General features: G+C 35.8%; 1 protein-coding gene across 2 annotated transcripts in view; it reads left to right on the plus strand.

The window, feature by feature from the left end:
* NDST4 (N-deacetylase and N-sulfotransferase 4) overlaps window positions 1–12,644 on the plus strand; it is a 112,617-nt gene extending 99,973 nt beyond the window's left edge. The window contains exons 6-13 of one of the 2 annotated variants that reach the window (XM_015818357.1): window positions 1,156–1,338; window positions 3,189–3,285; window positions 3,789–3,912; window positions 5,149–5,323; window positions 6,488–6,658; window positions 8,568–8,677; window positions 10,246–10,348; window positions 12,525–12,644. In XM_015818357.1, coding sequence (XP_015673843.1) covers window positions 1,156–1,338; window positions 3,189–3,285; window positions 3,789–3,912; window positions 5,149–5,323; window positions 6,488–6,658; window positions 8,568–8,677; window positions 10,246–10,348; window positions 12,525–12,644 — 1,083 coding nt within the window. The remainder of the gene's footprint in view (window positions 1–1,155; window positions 1,339–3,188; window positions 3,286–3,788; window positions 3,913–5,148; window positions 5,324–6,487; window positions 6,659–8,567; window positions 8,678–10,245; window positions 10,349–12,524) is intronic. The other variant, XM_029284571.1, reaches the window with a different exon arrangement.
* Window positions 12,645–21,232: the final 8,588 nt, after the last annotated feature.

The following is a 21,232-nucleotide window of genomic DNA, read 5'->3' on the forward strand; positions in this document are numbered from 1 at the left end:
GAATGTGTGGAGAAATACAGCTGTGTTCCTTTGTTTTCCATGTTGAGACTTGATTAGTACACTGGAGTAAAATGTTATATCAGAGAATTCCTTATGCTTCCTCTATGTGAGTAGGAGAAATGGTTCCCACAATAATATTCCTTCTAGGAAGTTATTGTGTTAGGAGTTTCCAAACAATGCCTTAACTGCTACAATGTTTTAATTGCTACTTTGCTGTAATTGCAATAGTGCCATTAATTTGTATTTCCATTAAAAAGGCATATTTTTGTTTAAATAGAAGTGAATGAAACAGAGCAGAGTCTTATAATTACATCCTGTTAATTTTAAGAATGTGCAATTTGTTTATTTCAGATACATATCTTGATTTTGATCAATCTTACAATAAATCCTTAGATTAGATAAGGAACATCTCTTAATAAAGTAGTAACTTTGCCTTTATGAAAGTTATTTTCCATTATACTCTTCGGAAAGCCGTAATCATTCAAAAGTAAATAAAATAACATTGTAGAAAAGATAGAAGACATATTTCCTTCAAACAAAAGTTTGTGTATCATATAAATCTGGAAGACACCTTATCACTTACTATGAGTTTTAAAAGAGTAAATCAACTTTGAGAAAATCAAACAGACCTTCACTTTAGGGCCAAACTGAATTTTAAAAATAGATGTGGGCAAAGAGAAATACTTTTGAAGACAAATTATACTTTTCAGAAGTGTAAACAAATTCTGTGAGTTTCTATTGTATCATAACCATCAAAAGTGTGGAAAGTGAATGCATTATGGCTCTGTTTGGATTTTCTGTAACAATCCAATTATGGGAGCAGTTTAAAAATTCAGACTGTGAGAAATTTAGAAAATGCAAGTAATTCTCAGGGGTGGGGGTAAAAAAAAATTTCTTGGCGATCCAAGCTACATGTGACAACATACAAAGATGGCCTATTAATTGCTATTCTCTTTTGTTGTTGTTTCAATTTTAACAGAATACATCTATTAAAATCTACACAGCATACCTTTGAATAGCAATTGCTAGTAGATTGCTAGTAGAGCCCTTTAAAAACAGGCAACTATACATATCCAGATCTGAAATATACCTAATGCCACCCAGTGACATCCTCCTGCTATTACAAGTCACTAACATTTGTGTGTTTATTTTCAGATCAGTATCTTCATGACCCACTTGTCTAACTATGGGAATGACCGACTGGGGTTATACACATTTGTCAACCTGGCCAGTTTTGTGCAAAGCTGGACCAACCTAAAGCTGCAGACACTACGTCCAATTCAATTGGCTCACAAATATTTTGAGCTCTTTCCAGAACAGAAGGATCCACTCTGGCAGGTAAGATCCAGTGGTGGGATTCAGCCGGTTCGCATCACTTTGGCAGAACCGGTAGTTAATTTTTTGTTGCCCAGGCCCAGAACAGACTTCTGGAAGCGGCATCCACACAGAGAACCGGTTGTTCACATATTTGAATCCCACCACTGGTAAGATCTATTTGATTGAACAGCATGATCCCAATATTTATTTGCAATATTGTTGCAGTGAGGACCGTTTGGCAAAAAAAAAAAAAAATAGAAAAGGAAAAATTAACAACAAAGACATTTTAATCTGTTTTACATAGCTTGATAGATTCATTTAATTTCCTTTTCAAAATCAGCATGATTTTCTAAGAGCGCATTGCTTGGCAGAGAATAAACTGGTGGTTACATTACCTTCATTAACACCTACCCAGAGTCAGGCTCTAAAGTATCAGCTCTCAGCTTGGTTGATATTAATGAAAGAAAAAAGAAGTCAAGATGAGAAAGGAAAACAGCTTTTATTTTCCTGCTGTATTGCTTTGCAGTAACTTGTTTTGATGAATTAGCTATGAAGTGAATTAACAATGAGATAAAGTAGACAACTATGTTATAGAATAATTAGGCTTTCAACAATGAATGTGAGGAAGATTCCTGACACTTTTTCATATTTTCTAAAGAATAAGAAACAGCCTAGAAGACACTCTTTATACCAAAGGAAAGATATTGTAATGGAGGATGCACACATGGAAACAAATAGACCTGTACACTAGTGTGTACTTAAAGGTAGTTTCCATGCGATAACCAGATTGTTAAAAGAAAATATACAGATATTTAAATGGCACCAGAAATCTATTTATATTGTCTGGTTCCAAGTACTGCAATATAGTAGTGGCCAAAATTGTGGAAAAGTATACAGTTGAAATGCCACCTTTGGTTAAGTTTCCACCAAGTTTTCTTCTAATTTCTTTATAACTGTAGCCTTGTTCACTTAATAATACTATTTTACATCACTTTCTGGGCAACCAGTCAACTCTTTGCACCATTACTTTAATTTTATTATGTTTTACAAGCTCACTAAATGAAAGAACACAAAAAAACCCAACCAACTTGATAGCGATCACATAACACACTGACAAATGTCCTCCTCTCAGCTTAAATACGTGACATCAATAACTGAATCCTACTGTGATCTTATTGGCTCATTGCCAAAACAAGATGATACCTGATTGGCTCTCTAAACACTCATGCTCATGGGCTACAATCGGATGAAGTAAAGCTACCTGAAATCAACCTGAGCAAGTTGTGCTTCCTTTTTCTGGTTATTTGGCTATAGCTTTTCATAGAATACAGTACAGATAATTGAACAAACTTTGTTGTATTACATTCTTGATTAAATTATCTTTCCATTGATATATAATTTTATGGTACTAATCCCAAACAAAGTAGTGTTATTAGCCATCAAACCTCAAAAATACACTTTTCCCAAAAGATTTCCACAATTTTAGCCACTACTGTAGTGTGAAAGAATATTATCATTTCTTCACACAAATATTTATGTACTTCAATACTTTCTCCTAAAACCTAATTAGTATAGTACACTGTAATAATATGTATTTTAAACAAACATTCACCTTATTACATCTCCAATACAATATTGTTTTTGACAATCCTTTTCTACATAAACATAATGGAGTCCAAGATATTGGTCCTCATATTATTATAATATTATTTTGCTTTAGAATTCAAATCAGGAATTCATGTATCTCTGAAGTAGAGTATCTTTGATTTTTCTACAAAAAAGCAACCATTTCTCCAAAGAACTTTTCAGCTGGACAGAAAATTAAATATTTGAAAATTATCTCAAAGTAATTTAGTCTTTTTAATTTTCAGAATCCATGTGATGACAGACGCCATCGTGATATCTGGTCTAGAGACAAAACTTGTGGTCATCTACCAAAATTTCTTGTGATCGGACCCCAAAAAACAGGTAAGAGAATTATACAGTAAAAAAAAAATAGAAACAATGACAATAATTGCTTTTAAAAATAGTAAAACAATTTTGTCTAGGATGTATTGATTTTGTAAGCCTACTGAAGTGGAAAAGCCATGAGAAACAATTTAGGCTTTTTCCCCAGGACCCCCAAATTAACATTGTTCTGCCAATAATATGACTGTTTTCGTTTAATAATAGTAATAGTAATTTTATAATGATTTATATAAAATATTTGCTAGTACAATGTAATGAATATAAATTCCTAATATTAGCAAAGTTTTAGTATAAATGTGTAGACAATTTTAAGAAACAACTTAATTTAAGTCTTTCACATAAACTTACATAAAATTAATATATCATTCCATAAGTGGGACTTTTTTCTACCTCTTGGAATATATTTCTGGAAAGCCGTTTTTTATGTTTTTAATCCCTCTTTAAATTAAATATGGCTTTTTCTGCATTATTATATAATCCTAACTGCTTTCTTTTCCTTGTAGGAACAACAGCACTCTATTTATTTCTCCTTATGAATCCCTCCATAATTAGTAATCTTCCTAACCCAAAAACCTTTGAGGAAGTTCAGTTCTTTAATGGAAACAACTATCATAAGGGAATTGATTGGTAAGAATAAAAAGACGAAAGTTTTTAGCATATACTGAATCTCAGAGGACTCATTATAGAAGTATTTGCGATACCTAAATTATTTTTAGATGAATTTTCTGTGCACCGTGCAATATGTATCAGTTAGCAATTGGGTCACACTGATGAGATTTTTATCTAAGTATGATTTTCTTTATTTGACATTATAATACCAATATTTGTATTCTTTATAATCAAATGCCATTCGGAAAAAAGCTGTATAACTTGTTTGTTATTCATCTCTTTCCATTTGTTTTTAATTGGATGTTTTAAATGCCATATAAATAACAGTAATAAAGAAAAAAAGTTGTAGGCTGAAAATATTTAAGAAAAGAAAGTAAAATTAATCAGAATTATCATATTAATGTAACTTAATGAAACATCTATATTTAGAATGTGCTTGTCTGATCTTCTGCCCCATTTCAAAAATATTACTATGTAGTTGAGGAGAATAGCGGAACCAGGAAACTTACATTATTGCAGCGTTGATATATTTTTAAATTTTTACATGATAAGATGTTAAAGAGGATAATGAAAAAGGCTATTTTAAAGATGCTATTTGCAGTATATATGGTTACTGAGAATCAATACATTAAATACATCAATAAATGTATTAGAAGGAGAGAATTAGCTTCAAAGAATAGTTGAAAAAATCTAAAATAATACTAATATTTCAGTATTTATAATACAACTGGTATGGAACTTTGAAGAAACATACATGGACAGTTCCACATTAAAAAGTATGTATATAATAACATACTGTAAATCAGGGATCTTCAAACTTGGCCCTTTTATGGCTTGTGGACTTCAACTCCCAGAATTCCTCAGCCAGGCACATCATGTGACACGATCGAGTTTGACACCCGTATCTAGGGCAGGAATAGGCAACCTTGGCTCTTTTATGACTCATGGACTTCAACTCCCAGAATTCCTGAGCCAGCCATGCTGTCTCAGGAATTCTGGGAATTGAAGTCCACGAGTCATAAAAGAGCCAAGGTTGCCTACCCCTGGTCTAGAATGAGAGAAATTGTACAATATACTCTGCTTTAATAAGGACTTCTTCTTCTCAAAGTAATAGCACCTGAGATCATACAATTATATTTACTTTCACTTAGATAGATACCCCTTACCTATGTTTTCAAAAGTTTATTTTGGTAAGGTGAAAAAATGTGTTTTTTTTAACCCTCATCATTGCTGAATTTGTATTTTTACTTGCAGGTATATGAATTTTTTTCCTACCCCTTCAAATATCACCGCTGATATTCTGTTTGAGAAAAGCGCCAACTATTTCCATTCTGAAGATGCTCCCAAACGTGCAGCGTCCTTGATACCCAAAGCAAAAATCATCACCATCCTCATCAATCCATCTGACAGAGCATATTCGTGGTATCAGGTAAGATTCTTGGAATGAAAATGGTGAGTTCACAACTATAAGAAATCAAACCAAAGCCATCACTTTCACAGCAAGCTAACGATTTCTAGTGCTTTATTTAATGTAATAATAAATTACACAGATGAAGCAAATAATGTAGTTTTTGTCTGCTGTCATGGCTATCAGGAGGCCCTGGGAAGAAACCATTAGCAATGGATTCTATATCACTGCAACAAAATGTTGCATAGTTTTCTCCTTTTTTGTGGCAACCTCCTGCTCTATTGCAGTATTAATTTATAATACAAGTGAAGCTCAGATGATGACATTTGAGTTTAATTGATGATGACAGCCTGAAATCTACAACTTCATGCAATTCCCAGTTCTTTCATTTCTTTAAATCCTTCTCACTTAGTTCCCATATTACTGAGGATAATGACTTCTATTGAGGCACTGTGCGATAATCAGTTACCGCTATCTAATTAAAACAGCATTATTTAAAACTTATAAAAAGCCTTAATAAAATTCTTCTGTGATTTCCCTTATGTGACTGCATGATCTTCACAGAATTGTAGAGATGGCAGGGACCACAAAAAATCATTTCATGCAATCTTTTGCAAGGAAAACAAGAAGGAAAGTAAGAAGAAGAAATATTAATTTGCCAGGAGAACACATATCCGAACTCCAGAAAAAAAAATCCCATACCTTAAACACATAATAATCTTATATCTCTAGAGAAAGAAGTTTGAAAGAGAGGTTCACTCAAAGGTCTTCAAGTTAAAGGGTGCTTTTGCACAAAATGGAATTTTTAAAGAGGATATTTCAGATTGAATCAACATAAGACTTTAAAAGTCACCAGCAGCATTTTATATTCAGCTTGTCACTGAAAAAGAGTGACACTGAAAAATGTAGGCATAGCCTCACAATCTATTTTTTTATTATCGTAAAGTTATTATAGAAAAAAATAAGACTCTTGGGTATCTAAAAAACTATCATTTATGATAGGATCATTTTTGTGGTACGTATGCCATAACAAACCTATTAGTTTTCCAGTTACTGTAAGATACTTTATTATATTTCATTAGAGGGGGCAACTGGAAAATCAAGTAAACTTGGTAAAAGTTGATTAGGAAATTCTCAGCTACTCTTTCTTTTATGGTTATTTAACTTTGGATTTTTCCCAATTAGCATCAGCGTTCTCATGAGGACTCTATTGCTCTAAAGTTCAATTTCTATGAAGTAATTACTTCGAATGATGGGGCACCATCTGAATTAAAGGGCCTACAGAAGAAATGTTTGATTCCTGGCTGGTATGCTGTCCATATAGAAAGGTGGCTAAAATATTTTCCCTCTTCACAGGTAAATTGGCTTTTCACTAAATAATTTTCTGTGATAAATGTCCATCATTACTTTATAAATTGTGTAATATTTAACATGTTTAATAATGGATTGTAAGATGTTTTAACAATGAACAGATAAGCCTCTTGTTCTTTTTCTTAAAACACAAAGCACTTTAGACACAGAAATTAATTTATGTCCTAAAATGTAGAATTACTTTCAGAAGAATTGGGATCTCTTACCAATTAAATGCTGGAGATACACACTGAGGAAATTTGAACTATTTTTGTAGAATAAATCTAGCCGTTTCAAGGGAAGAGACTTAGGTAAGGATTGGATTTTACGCAAAATCCAAAGTTTCTAGCAGGTAATGTTATGCTAACCATTATGCTTATGTTAGAATATAAAGAAGACATGAAACCAAATGAACTATTCAGTGAACCTCAAAGAAGAATAACATGTATGTGCATATCTAATTTCTAATATTATATTTCTGGCTTGGAAAAGCATTTTCGCCAGTATAGATGAATCTTGAATTAGGAAGATTGGCAGGGAGACCAAGCATATCGGTGGTGGTAGAAGAGGGTTCCATTTCTTATTATTTGCATTTTGGTAGCATCAAAGAGGAAGGAAGTCTTAAATGAAATTAATGACTTTAAACCAATTGAACTCAATCAACAATTGTGCATGACGCATATATTCTACTGGTTTCTTGAAGGATGATCCTTGATCTTCCATTTGTGGTACATGAGCTTACAGTCAGCCAGTTGGATAATTTATCTGCACAGCTGTCATTTTGCCAGGCCAGCAGTCAGATCAGCGAGCTGGCTAGTTTTAGACTCTTTTCACTTCGTATAATAAACTTGCTTAAACTGTGAGGGAAACTAGACTATATTGTGTACACACACACACACACAAATACATCTGTTCAGATGTCTTGCCCTGCTAAGCAAACTAATGTACAGAACTGATAGACAGACATAACTTTTTCAACTGGCATAAAAGTCTTCTCTTCACTTATTCTTGATAAGCTTAATTTGGATAATACTATTTTAGCTGAGAAATTTTGAGGTCTGGGATTGACATTGACTTCAGGGATTTTAAGAGGAAAGCCTTATTGATTAGCCGTAGAACTCATAATTTTATCATTGCTTTCAATCAGCAAAGTGACTTTTCAGACTGAAATCCCTAAAGCTATTGGGTATTCAAAGTTCCCAGCTCTGCTTCTGAGCTCAAGCTAAGTTGTCAGTATCTGGTTCATCTATCACTGATTCCATTTCTGATTCCATTTACTGAAATTATTTCACAAACTCTGTGGAACAAATCTAAAATTGGCGTTATCCAGAGCAGTGTAGAGTGTGGATTTCGTGTCACGTTTTAAATAAAAATTATTTTATGTATTCTTAAAGGCATGTTCAAAAGTTCATTGTACTGTTTCTGAGACTTATTTGGGAAACTCTATTTATTTCAGAAATTTTAATGCTCAAGAGCAGGAAATTTTAATTTTCTTAGTTTAAGTCTATGCCATTAGGAACATCTTCCTTTTTCAAGCAAGGTTAATAAATAAATAAATAAATAATAAATATTTTTTTCCCTAATGCAACTTTTGTCTCATGGACTATTTGGTCCTTCTTTTAACGTTGGAGGGTGGAATTATCTTCCTAGTATTCAAGAAATGAGGCACAGTGATCAGTAGTACTCCTGTTCCAATTTGATCACTGTGATCGTGCTCATTTAATGGTATGGAAAAACCAAATTTGACAAGATAGTCCAAAGCAATCCTGAAACTTCGCAACAGAGGTGTTTGTCTTGCTATGGCAAGGAAAATGAGACAATCCCAACTTTTTTCCGAAAGCATAAATAATGCTGCAATGTTTCATACTTCCTTTGAGTTTTATATGTAAATAAACAATTAGCCTTATATCTACAGTTATTAATTATTGATGGACAGCAATTAAGAAGTGACCCAGCTACCGTGATGGATGGAGTTCAGAAGTTTCTGAGCGTTTCTCCTCATTATAACTATTCTGATGCGTTAACGTGAGTTGCATTTCTTCTTTTCCCCCTCATCCTATACATCTTTATTTTGCATTAGTATCATGTTATGTTTGTAGTAGTAGCTTACTTTTTAAAAAGTCTGTTAACAGACGGCAAATATGAAGATTGCCTAGCTGTGATTGCTCTTTTTTTTGTAACATCTTCATATTTTTCTTACTTTAAGTGGCTATAGAAATGGACGCTGAAATGAGAAACAGCACAGTGGGTGTTATCTGCACCAAGAAAAACCTACTTTCTGCTTTAACAGCTAATATTCCAATTTATATAATTGTGACCAAAGAACTCTATAGAGCATAGTGTACAGATAGTCCTCGACTTACAAAAGTTCATTTAGTGACTGTTCAAAGTTACAATGGCACTGAAAAAAGTGAGTTATGACCAGTTTTCACACTTAGGACTGTTGCAGCATCCCCATGGTCACGTGATCAAAATTCAAACGCTTGGCAACTGACTCCTATTTATGACGATTTCAGTGCCCCAGGATCATGTGATCAGCTTTTGTGACCTTGTGACAAGCAAAGTCAATGGGGAAGCCAGATTCATTTAAGAACCGTGTGACTAATTTTAACAACTGTAGTGATTTACTTAACAACTGTAGCAGGAAAGGTCATAAAATGGGGGGGAAATTCACGGAATAAATGTCTTGCTTAGCAATAAAAATTTGGGATTCTATTGTGGTTGTAAGTTGCGGGCTACCTGTAGTTAACATTAAGCTCCTTTTAATAGCTTCATAGCCCATTTATATATTTCACTAGACCAATGCCGAGTGAACTAAATGATGTTGAATTCCATCTACATCTTTCAAAGAATCTACCAAAGAAATAATTATTGCCAATTAACATGTTCTTCCAAATATATTTCCTTGGAAACAAATATATGGTTTGCAATATAATTCTACAGCTTCATTCTTTTCTCGTGCACAGCAAGCAATATTGTTTCCCCCCTTGGGAAATTACTGAAAACCAGCAAAAAAGACTTTGCTATGTACAAGGAAGATTGGGAAATCCAAGCTAGGAGTGAACTCCTCTCAGTATATGCATTTAATCAATGATTTATTTAGTTTTAATTGATACCATTACTAAAGATTATTTGGGCAGTGAGGATTAATGCAGTAATAGACTGAGCTGGAAAAGTAATTTCGTTTTGTCTGAAATGTGCTGTCGTGAGTGTATTTATAGGAATATTGCTATTATTGGAAAAAGCCCAAGGCAAAAAAAAAGTGGGGCCAAGCTCATTATTGCTATATTCTAACCAATAATTCATTGGCCTTCCAAGGCATCTGCCAAATTTAATTAAACTTTTCAGTGTTTTTTACAGCTGGCTTTTCACTGTTCTAAGAATGTCACAGGTCCCAAAACAATATATTCAATAGCAAGAACTGTCTTTGGTTTATTCCCTGATGTGCATTCTGAAATCCACTGAAATGTATCCATCTCCAACTTTGAAAAGTAAATTAACCACTCTCTGCCAATATGATTTACTGCAATAAATAGGTTGTTGTGAGATGTTGTCACCTCCCTATCCCCACCTTCACCTAAGCAATGTTTTAGGTTTGATCCTCAGAAAGGATTTTGGTGCCAGCTGCTGGATGGAGGAAAAATAAAATGTCTGGGGAAAAGTAAAGGCCGAAAATATCCTCCCATGGATCAAGAGGTATTATTTTTAATTGAAATTTTATTGTTATTTACTGTAATATTTAGTATGGCCTGAAAAAGGAAAATTGTTACTATGGCCATGTGTGTGTGTGTGTGTTAAAAAGAGATGTTTCTGATTCAGAAGCATTGTAAATGCGGTATCTGAAAAAGATATTGAAAAAGATTTATTCAGTTTAAAGAGGTGCAACCATTCAGGCATTCGTAAGCATCGTTTGCAAATAATTTTCAAAAGTTGTCCGACCCTAATAATAACCATATCATCACTGAGAGCAGTGTGAACTCCACATTTTGGAAGAACTCTTGACAAGGAACCTTCTTTTTTCTTCTCTTTTTATTATTGCTGCACTACTTTTATTTGTACTTTTCGTTCAGATGTAATCTGTGTAGTCATCACCGAGAATAGCCATTGCTTATTCTTGGGCCTTTCATTGCTCAAGTGAGCAGATAAATGACAGAGAAGGTCTTGAGGCCCAGAGTATTTGAAGGCTGGGAATTGCCCCTCTCACCGGAAGAAGCTTCTCGTGGAAATGTAGGGTTCCCAACTTTTAATGTTGATCCTGATTAATGTTATTTTTATTGTGAATATGTGATGCCAATTACTATTTTTATACTTAATTTACCATAAATACAAACCCAAAATAATTATGTGAACAAATGGTAATGTTAGTTCCCAGATTCGCCTCCTTTTTCAATAAATTGTATGGATTCAGATGTTGATATAACATATATACTCGTGGATAAGCCAACTCTTGAATTGTTAATGCAAATACACTGAAAAAGGCACCCCTTATAGATAAGTTGACCTGCATTTTTCGTGGTATTTGCATTAAAAATTTAAGGGTGGGCTTATCCATGGATGGACTTATATGCGAGTATATATATGGAAAATACTAGTCATGGATAAGCCCATCTGCAAATAAGCCAAGTCAAGTTTTTGGGTGCATTGTGGCACCTAAAAGTATTGGCTTGTGCACAAGTATATGTGGTAATGGATCATTGCATACTATTGTTCAGGTATTGGGAAGTGATCTAGGTTTTGACACCAGTAGTCAAACTGACTTCCCTTTTTTTCCTGCCTTTTCCTTGTCATGGGAATATTTCTTCCCATTTGCTCAACAGCCTTGAGACTATAGAGCAGTGATGGCGAACCTTTTAGAGATTGAGTGCCCAAACCGCAACCCAAAACCCAATTATTTATTGCAAAGTGCCAGGACCGCATCAGCATTGTGGTGCCCTCAGGGGGTGTGGGGGGCATGGCCCACTGGATAGCGTGGCAGACTGGATGGACGTGGCCACCTTGATGTTGCTCGTGGGAGGATGCCTGTGGGGGCTGGGCAGGATTGGGGAAGATCCAGTGGGTCTCTGATGGGTGGGGCAGTGGGCAGGAGGCTCGTCCTGCAGGATGAGGCAGGACGGGGGTGTCATTGCTATGGGGCAAGGTGAGGCAGGGGCGGCTGCTGCCTGACACCATTGGGCCCCGCACACAGAGGCCAGCGAGCACATGGGGGCGTGCTCTACCACCTCTACTCGAGCTTGCTAGCTGGCTGCTTTGTCTCCTTTGTGCTGGGCGGGGCTGCTGCTCCGGGCCCCGGAGGTGGCCTAATGGACCTATGCAAACTGCTGGTGGTGGTGGCAGGCGTGCCCACAGAGAGGGCTCTGAGTGCCACCTCTGGCACGCGTGCCATAGGTTCGCCATCACTGCTATAGAGGTACACAATTATTTAATACAAAAAATAAGATAAGATACGATAAGATAACCATGAAGCATATGGTTATGCAAGATAATGATTTGTTAGCTTTATATCCTGCTTTTCTTTCTAAACATTCTAAACAATACATAGAGAGTTTAGAATTATTTGTGCTGCAATAAGAACCTAAAATTGGATTGGGCTTTTAACGAATGTCCGTGTCTGAGTGTTAATTTAAACCTGAGTTTCCCCACTCCTAATCCAATACTTCAAACATTACAATCACACTTATTCTTATATGCAGTTGATCTACAAGATCAGACAATTAATCTGTGATCAATTTATAGTTAAATTGCATAACTTTTGCCTAACCCTTTGCATAACTTGGAATTATCTTTAAGCCATTGGATATTTTATAGAAATCCTAACATGAAACTAAAACATTGTTAACTATCTGAAAGTTTCTTTCTTTCCCCTTATTCTCAGTCTAGGGCATTCCTTTCAAATTACTACAGAGATCACAATGTGGAACTGTCCAAATTGCTGCACAGACTGGGACAACCTTTGCCATCTTGGCTAAGACAAGAGCTCCAGAAACTGAGATAGCACAGAACAGAAGTGAAAACTCTTTGTTCCGCCCTTCACTTCCTGGCTCAACCTGAGCTGTCAGTTGAAAATCTGATGGCATTATTATTAAGGATTTTTTTTAAAAAAAAAGGCTGCACAAAAACAAGCAAATAAAATAATCAGAGCTTTGAAGTATTATCCTATACCCATTATGGGGTTCACATATATTCTGCATACCCTGAAACTGTACATATATGACTATATGTCCTACAGTTATCACCATATATATGACAAATTACAATCTGTCGGGACAGTACAAAGAATGGATGCATCTCACCATGGATTGCAAGGTTTGTAAAAAAAAAATTATAGCTTCACTTTTAATCAGTTATTTACTCTTCAAATGTATATCTTTTAAAGGTAGAGTTGCTTTTTGCTTGCTTGCTTTCCTTCTTAACAATACTGAAAATACTTCAAATATATACTAATCTTTGGCCAGCAGTTTCCCAGCTCTTCAGGTAGCTGTTTAGTATGGTACAGTAAAACCACGCTATATCTAGCTTTTAATTCCTGATCAAAGGATATCTGTCAAGTGAATGCAATTACATGGAGAAAGAGAATGGAGCAAGGTAGTTTCAGCCCCACTAAATTAACCATATCATCTGCTAAGCAATAATCTACAACTTTCAAATAATTTATCTCCACATGTACGGGCCCTACAATCAACATTTCCTCTTGCTGCAAATGTCCATAATAATAATATTTTAAAAGTGTATTTCTGCAGACAAGGGATGCTGTTTGACAGATCCTCAAGACTCAAAACAGTGTTAACCCTGCTAAAGACTAGATCAGGAGAAAAAAGTATGTGCAGAAGTGCTGCTCATTATTCATGTTGCTTCTGTGATGTCCATGGGACAGTTACAGTATTTGTGAATTAGACCTGTTCACTTAGCCATCTTGAAACCAGCACTGTTCATTCCCTTTTAGTGACTTCAATAATAGATTAAAAAGAAAGCCTAGTGGAAGGTTTAAAAAAGGAAAGCCATTGCCCTCCCCACCTCCTAAATTGTATACAATGGGCTAATGATGATCCAGACTCCATGACATCCACAGGAAGGATTAAAAAAAGTCAAGGTATCAGCTGCAACAATTGAAGCTTTGTGCCTTTTTTACATGCATAACATTAAAAGGGGACAGGGTTTCAACTGCAAGATTGCAGTCACCATCTTGCCTTTTTAAAAACCTTTCATATGTTTCACTAGAATTCACTGTGGACCCCGTCTGGCGTCGTCCACATCCCAACCATTCTAGGCTACAAACTTCTTTTTAGGTTGCAATTCATCGTATAGCTTTGATTTATATAAAGTTTCAGTCTGGATTGTTAGCTTGTCAAAAGGTTGCAAAAGATGATCACATGAAGCTGGGACACTGCAGTGGTCCTAAGTATGAACTAGTTGCCCATCATCTGGCTTTTTAATCACATCATCATAGGGATGCTACAAAGGTTCATAAGTATGAAAAATGATCATAAGTCACTTTTTCAGTGCCGTTGTAACTTTGAACACTCACTAAATGAACGGTTAGAAGTCAAGGACAACCTGTATTAGCTATCCATATTGGATCCTTACAGGGAATAGACTGATATCCAATAAAAATTTTAGTTTGGGTTGAAGAACAAATAGATTGGTTGCCTCAGACTCTAGAAAGAGTACAGAGAAGAGCAACAAAGATGATTAGGGGACTGGAGGCTAAAACATATAAGGAACGGTTGCTGGAATTGGGTATGTCTAGTTTAACGAAGAGAAGGACGAGGGGGGACATGATAACAGTGTTCCAATATCTCAGGGGCTGCCCCAAAGAAGAGGGAGTCAAGCTATTCTCCAAGGCGCCTGAGGGCAGGACAAGAAGCAACAGATGGAAGCTGATCAAGGAGAGAAGCAACTTAGAACTAAGGAGAAACTTCCTGACAGAACAATTAATCAGTGCAGCAACTTGCCTCCAGAAGCTGTGAATGCTCCAACACTGGAAGTTTTTAAGAAGAGACCGGACAGCCATTTGTCCAAAATGGTGTAGGGTTCCTGCCTCAGCAGGGGGTTGGACTCGATGACCTCCAAGGTCCCTTCCAACTTTATTATTATTATTATTATTATTATTATTATTATTATTATTATTATTATTATTATTATTATTATTATTATACCCAACTTTGTCTCACATGCAACTCTGAAGGGTTTTCCATACACTTAAAATAAATTTTCCTTATATTAGTATATTACTGAAGCAATAAACCTGGTTCCCATTCATTTAATTCTGAATGAAAAGATTCTTATATTGTGTATCTTCCCTCCCCCAGAAACTGTGTTGAAAATTATCTGTGTTGCTAATTCCTTTACCCCATTTTCATGATTGCCTAAAACTCAGGTGATTTCCCAAAGCCTTTGCAAGCAAATGAGAATATTAATTCTCATTCTTTTCCTAAGAATCTCCCACCACATTTAAACAACAATTCAGCTGTTTAAAGGTTTGGGGAAACATTTAGTCTCAAAGTGTACAGTATCTATGCTGCAGAAAATTAGCTTAACCTTAGCACTTTTATGGAATTATGGGTCCCAGGATTCTATGAAGGAGAGGAAGTCATAGTAATTAAATTGAAATTAACTGAATGGCCATTTCTAACATCAAAATGTTTTGTTTTGTTTTTTCTGCATCCAGTGCATCCATCCCATGCAGTTTCAAAAATGTGGATTCCAGGACTCAACATTTCCCAGTGTTACTTCAACTATAGTGATGAATAAAGATTCACAAGTGACTACAATTCTTCTACCTGCAGAAGCTGGATTTTGTAAAAAAAATAAACACAGAGACAGAAAATATAGTCTTCCCACTGGAAACTAATTCTGATACTTTCATATTAACTGCCTTGAAATGAATTATTTTCTATCTAACCATTGCAAATCTCAATTCTCTCCACATATATTTGATGCTGAAACTACAGGAGATATAATTTTCCACTTCTAGATTTATTTGGGGTTTATTTTATTTATTTGTTTAGGGAATGGCATCAAACTTGTGCCTCACTTTTTTTTCTCCTTCGCACTTCTATACAATAAACACTTCTCTGCACTTTTTCTGAGGGAACGTATCCATCATTTCACAGGATTTCTAAATACTTGGTTAAAAGCGTATTCCTCTAATTCCAGGTGCTCTCTCTTTTTACATGTCAATTTCTCCACTGACATCATTTCTCTTATACTTATTGTTCACAAGGTCACTCAGCACTGAAGAATAAGAAGATCAGTGTTTAAGGATTCATCTTCATTGCCAGCATAATTCATAAACAAGCAACCTAGACATAATCCAACATTGCTGTACCTGTCAATTGTTAGTTTCAATCTGAATCGTGCTGATCCTATTTAATTAGCTAAACATGATTAATATGTCACTACCACACCTTATCTTTGACCAAGCATGCTGCTTACTCACATTCAAAGAAAGTTGTGTCAGCTCCAGGATAGAAACAATTAACAAGGTATAATATACAACTTCAGAAGGAAAAATAGTTTCTCTGCTATTTAGAGTGTGTGACCATAGCTTCTATCAGGCAGCTCATTCTGACATTCACAAGCAAAGGCCATAACACCATGGCTGCATTTTGAAAGAGGATGGATCCAAATTCTAGAAAAGATAATGGGAATGTTTCTCCATTCTTCCTGATTATTCTAGTTTAACCAGCACTGTCCTTATTTTGTCATCTCCTCAAAGTATTCCAGTCAATCACAAAAAATACTATTACACAGCATTTGCAGAGATGGAATACAGGTTAATCACCTATCACAATTCACTCCTTTAAATGGCTGTCCTCTTGGGCAGGTTGAAAATTAGCTGAGGGGGTCAAAATTCATTATCTTACCTGTGGAAGCTTTTCAAGTGATACCTACACTCCCTGACTGTATATGGATAAATCTGAAGATTATGCCCTTTGTCTACAGCTCAAGTATAGCTGCTCAAAATTGCTAAGTCTGCTTGTTTATCCAGTAAATCTCTAGACTGCCCTATTCCAAATGACTCTGGACAGCTGCAATATTAATTTAAAAGTAATTTTCTTGGCTTTGGTTTGCTTTTTGCCAACTGCTGGCATCTGCCATTACAATAGTGCTTTCTCTCCACCACTTTCCCTTTTTCCTTTGTCAAAGCAACTTTTAAGCACAGCAAGCCAGTCTAAAAACTTACTTAGCCTGGGTATTTTATTTCTTCACTACTTTCAAACATTCACAGGCCTGTCCATTCATCTCAGTCCAAGACCTGAGGGAACAGCTAGTCCCATCGGAATGCTTTGAATCAGGCAAAGCTCCTCTGAGTGCTTAAACACTCTCCTCTAGCACAAGCAGAGGAGTTGTAAATTCTGGTTAGCATGGATCCTGTATCTATAGGATCTGGGACCACAATAGAACTACATCGTGTCATTTCAGCAAGATTTCAGAATCCTCTTGTAAAATTGTACTCTTGTACAGGAAGCATTGTACAGCTAGTTCTTGTTTAGGAACTGCCTTGGACAGTTTGAAGTTGCAATAGTAATTTTTCAATCAATGCCTGCATTTACAATATTTGGAGCATCTCTCCCACTCACATGTTTGCCATTACAGCAACAGTTAGTGTGCATTGTTTTGTGCTTGACCTGTTGGTTTTTCCTCTCTCTCTCTCTTGACTATCCTTGCAGAGTGGAGATATTGCCTAAGCAAGCTGTCTCTTTTTGAGCTGCTTTTCTCCACAGTGCAGCAGGTATCTATAAAGTGCTAACTGCAAGTTAACAAGTTTAGTTCTGTGGCCTTAATTAGTTGATTAGAACCTTCTGGCCAGCTGGCAGTGCTGCCTGATACTGACAAGATATTAATCAGTTCCACATTAAAGGGTTTTGTTTGCCTCCCGATGTAGCTCATGGCTCACAGCTTTGTTTGCATACTAGGCAAAGAGGCGGTGCTAGTGCACTTCTTTCAATGTGTATATCTTGATAGGTTCCTGCTTTCTCTCTTGCAATCCCTTCCTTTCCAATGAATGTAAATACAAACTTTAATTCTCATCCTGCTGATTAGCCCAGTGCCAGGATGAGCATTCCAACAGTCAGGGGAGTAAGAATAAAGGGCTATAAGATTTGCCCTTTTATCCAGCTTCCTTGTGAGGCAAGCTCCAGGAAACTTTGTGGCCATTTTGGCTCACGTGGCTGTTTGGAGTCATATCTTTTTGACACTATAAGGAAAGACGAGATAAAATTTTAAGCACTGTCACAGTCATGTGATTTTCACTTAGAGACAACTTCAACCAAGTCACAGGAACCAATTGCAGTCGCTAAACAAAGACTACCTCTATGGACTGCTCAGATCAGGCAATATATTCCATATTTTGAACCATTCTTCAAAGGAAGAATTGTTGTTAGTTGCAAAGTCATGTCCGACCCATCACGACTCCATGGACAATGTTCCTCCAGGCCTTCCTGTCCTCTATCATCTTCTGGAGTCCATTTAAGCTCAGAGAAATGTAATGTGGTAGCCTAAGGGTGAAATCCAGTTCTGCAGAATCCATAAGCAGGGATTGGAGAGGCAAATTTGTTCCACACTGAGTGTGATTTACTAGTAAATGCTATGTATAATTTATACTTTACTTTTTCCTTGTAAACTAGACCTAGCTCACAATAATAGACTGTGGCAAACCCTATTCATAAAGCAGGCAGGGTAAGTTAAAAATAGATTACTATCACATTTACTTATATATTAAGATTCAGGCACTACTCTACCCCAAAACATCCCTGGGCAGCTTACAATATTAAACAAGGAACAAATTAAAAACACAATGTGGTATAATATAGCTGCAGATCTGCAGAAGCTGCTGCAAATTTCATGTGCCTTCTTCCTGAAATAGACATATATTTCCAAGGTTCAGCTCCTCAAATTTTTGTAGGTATATTTATAGGCATACATTTTCACTATAGAAAAGTTGTGTGCTTTAATGCATAACCCATACGCATTCCCCATCATGTACTAGTTTAATATTACTTGCTAGTACTTCTTACAAATATTTTATTGCAATATCCTCTTGGTTTTACATTTATTTCCCCAAATATGCCTCATTTTAAAACACTGAATTTGAACACTAAAAGGAGGGAAATTAGATTAACTTGTAGCTGTATGAAATTTGGTTTATACAAACTGCATTTGTAGTCTTAGGAAATTCTCTAAAAACATATAATTATATGTTTGTCTCTCTGCTTTGCATATACAACTAATATAAGAGTGCACCATTCTACCAAAGTAATTTAATCTGAGCATGAATCAAGAATGCTACATTAACTTATTGAAATAGTCTCTTTTAGGGCTTCAAGCAAGCATTTTTAAGGTTTTTATCTTTGAGCAACCAAGATGTGACTCTTGTCGTTTATTTATTTATTTTTTTTAAAAAAAGGCTAGAATCAGATCATACAGTAGGGGCCAAAATTGTGGAAACCTTTTGGGAAAAGCGTACAGTAGAAATGCCACCTTTGGTTAAGTTTCCACCAATTTTTCTTCTAATTTCTTTATAACTGTAGCCTTGTTCACTTAATAATACTATTTTACATCACTTTCTGGGCAACCAGTCAACTCTTTGCACCATTACTTTCATTTTATTACGTTTTACAAGCTCACTAAATGAAAGAAAAAAAAACCAACCAACTTAATAGCGATCACATAACACACTGACAAATGTCCTCTCAGCTTCAATACATGACATCAATCACTGAATCCTACTGTGATTTGATTGGCTCATTGCCAAAACAAGATGAACCTGATTGGCTCTTTAAACACTCATGCTCATTGGCTACAATCAATTGAAGGAAAGGTACCTGATATCAACCTAAGCTAGTTGTGCTTCCTTTTTCTGGTTATTTGGCTATAACTTTTCATAGAATACAGTACAGATAATTGTTGCATTACATTCTTGATTAAATTATCTTTCCATTGATATATAATTTTATGGTACTAAAAAAGTGGTGTTATTAGCCATCAAACCTCAAAAATACACCTTTCCCAAAAGGTTTCCACAATTTTGGCCACTACTGTAACAACGAGCACTGAAAGAAATTGGGATTTACAGGTAGTTCTGCACTCACAATGGCAGTTGGGACTAGGATTGTGGTCACTAAGCAAGGTGGTCATAAAGTGCAATGTCACATGACCACATTGCTTAATGACAACAATCCTGGCAGTCCCAATCATAACCCCAAGACATGTGGGTCATTAAGTGGGAAGAGAAAGAAATCCCAAGTGAGGAGCACAGAGGTGCCACAGCAGATGCAGGTGCTTCACAGAGAGTAGGAACAACCAGGGAAGTACATAGCAGAGCTGGCACAGACCACATGCAAGTTGAGATATTAGTCTTCCCAGGTAGACCAACAAGAATACTACTTTATTGTAAGGCTACATGAACAGAATTTGCAAGTACAAATCTCTGCTGTCTCCTTTACAGGCTGAGAAGATATGGAGAGTCTCCCCTGAACTTTTTTTTTCAACCCATCTGGCAGCTATGGGGTATGCCTCTCTTATCTGACCATTCCTATGCAGTATTTCTTTACCCCAGTTTTCAAGATCTTTCTTACATACCATTTCAGGGGAAGCTGGGAGAAGGCCTGAAAGGGCAGGTGCAGGAAGCACACAAGTCAGGGGAGGACCTGGGAGAACTGTTGCTGCTGCAACAGATGGAAGAAAAAGCAGGAACAAGTGATTTTCTCTGCCAGCTTTCCCATCTATTTTGTTTGAGGGAAGCAGGAAGGGAATATCACAAATAGTAGTCTGTGACTGACGCCTTGCTATGTAATTGTGAACTAGATCTCCACCCACATGGATCATGAACAGATGACCATAGAGGTGCTCCAATGGCCAGAATTTTAGAATTGGTCATATGTCCACTTTTTCAGCCACACTGTAACTTCAAATGGACAATATTTGCTGTAACTTTCTCCAGATCAAAATTTTACTTAAGGAGAAGTTTTGGTTAAATATTCATGGCTCAATGCTTTTCTGACTGAATTGAAAGCCTTAATTGGGTAGCGTGATTGTTATTGGATTTATCATTATAAGAAAATGAAACATTCTGGTAAAGATGCAATAAACCACTTTATTGAAAATAGCAATTTTAAGAAAGGATTTTATTTTGCTAAAATATTTCCTCAGCCTGGAATGTAATAAAGTCAATTTCTCGTGCAATAAAATTGTGTTTAATTTGGGTGTTGGTCATATTCAGTCCAGATTGACTTCTTCAGGTGAGCTAAATCTGAAGTGACAACAGGGAAGCCAATTTCTCATTCTACAGTACGAAAATTCCCTAAAGTTCAGACAGTCTATATTTAAATATTAAAAGACGTATAGAAAAAGCAAATATAATCATAGAAAGAATTTATACTACAGCTTGAATTTGTAGATTGCTTCTAGTTTTAATTCATTATAACTAATTAAATTATCAGCAACTATTGTCTCCATTTCTTATTACAAATCAAGCATGCATGAACACAAATACAAATATATTGTTTTAGGCTACTGGAGAAATCTGAGCCCAAATATGTACTTCCAGGATTTAGTAGGGTAGGTGTAAAATGAAGTCAA

This window comes from Protobothrops mucrosquamatus, unplaced genomic scaffold, assembly GCF_001527695.2.
Source record: "Protobothrops mucrosquamatus isolate PMUCROS unplaced genomic scaffold, P.Mucros_1.0 scaffold726, whole genome shotgun sequence".
In the NCBI taxonomy this organism is placed as follows: domain Eukaryota; kingdom Metazoa; phylum Chordata; class Lepidosauria; order Squamata; family Viperidae; genus Protobothrops; species Protobothrops mucrosquamatus.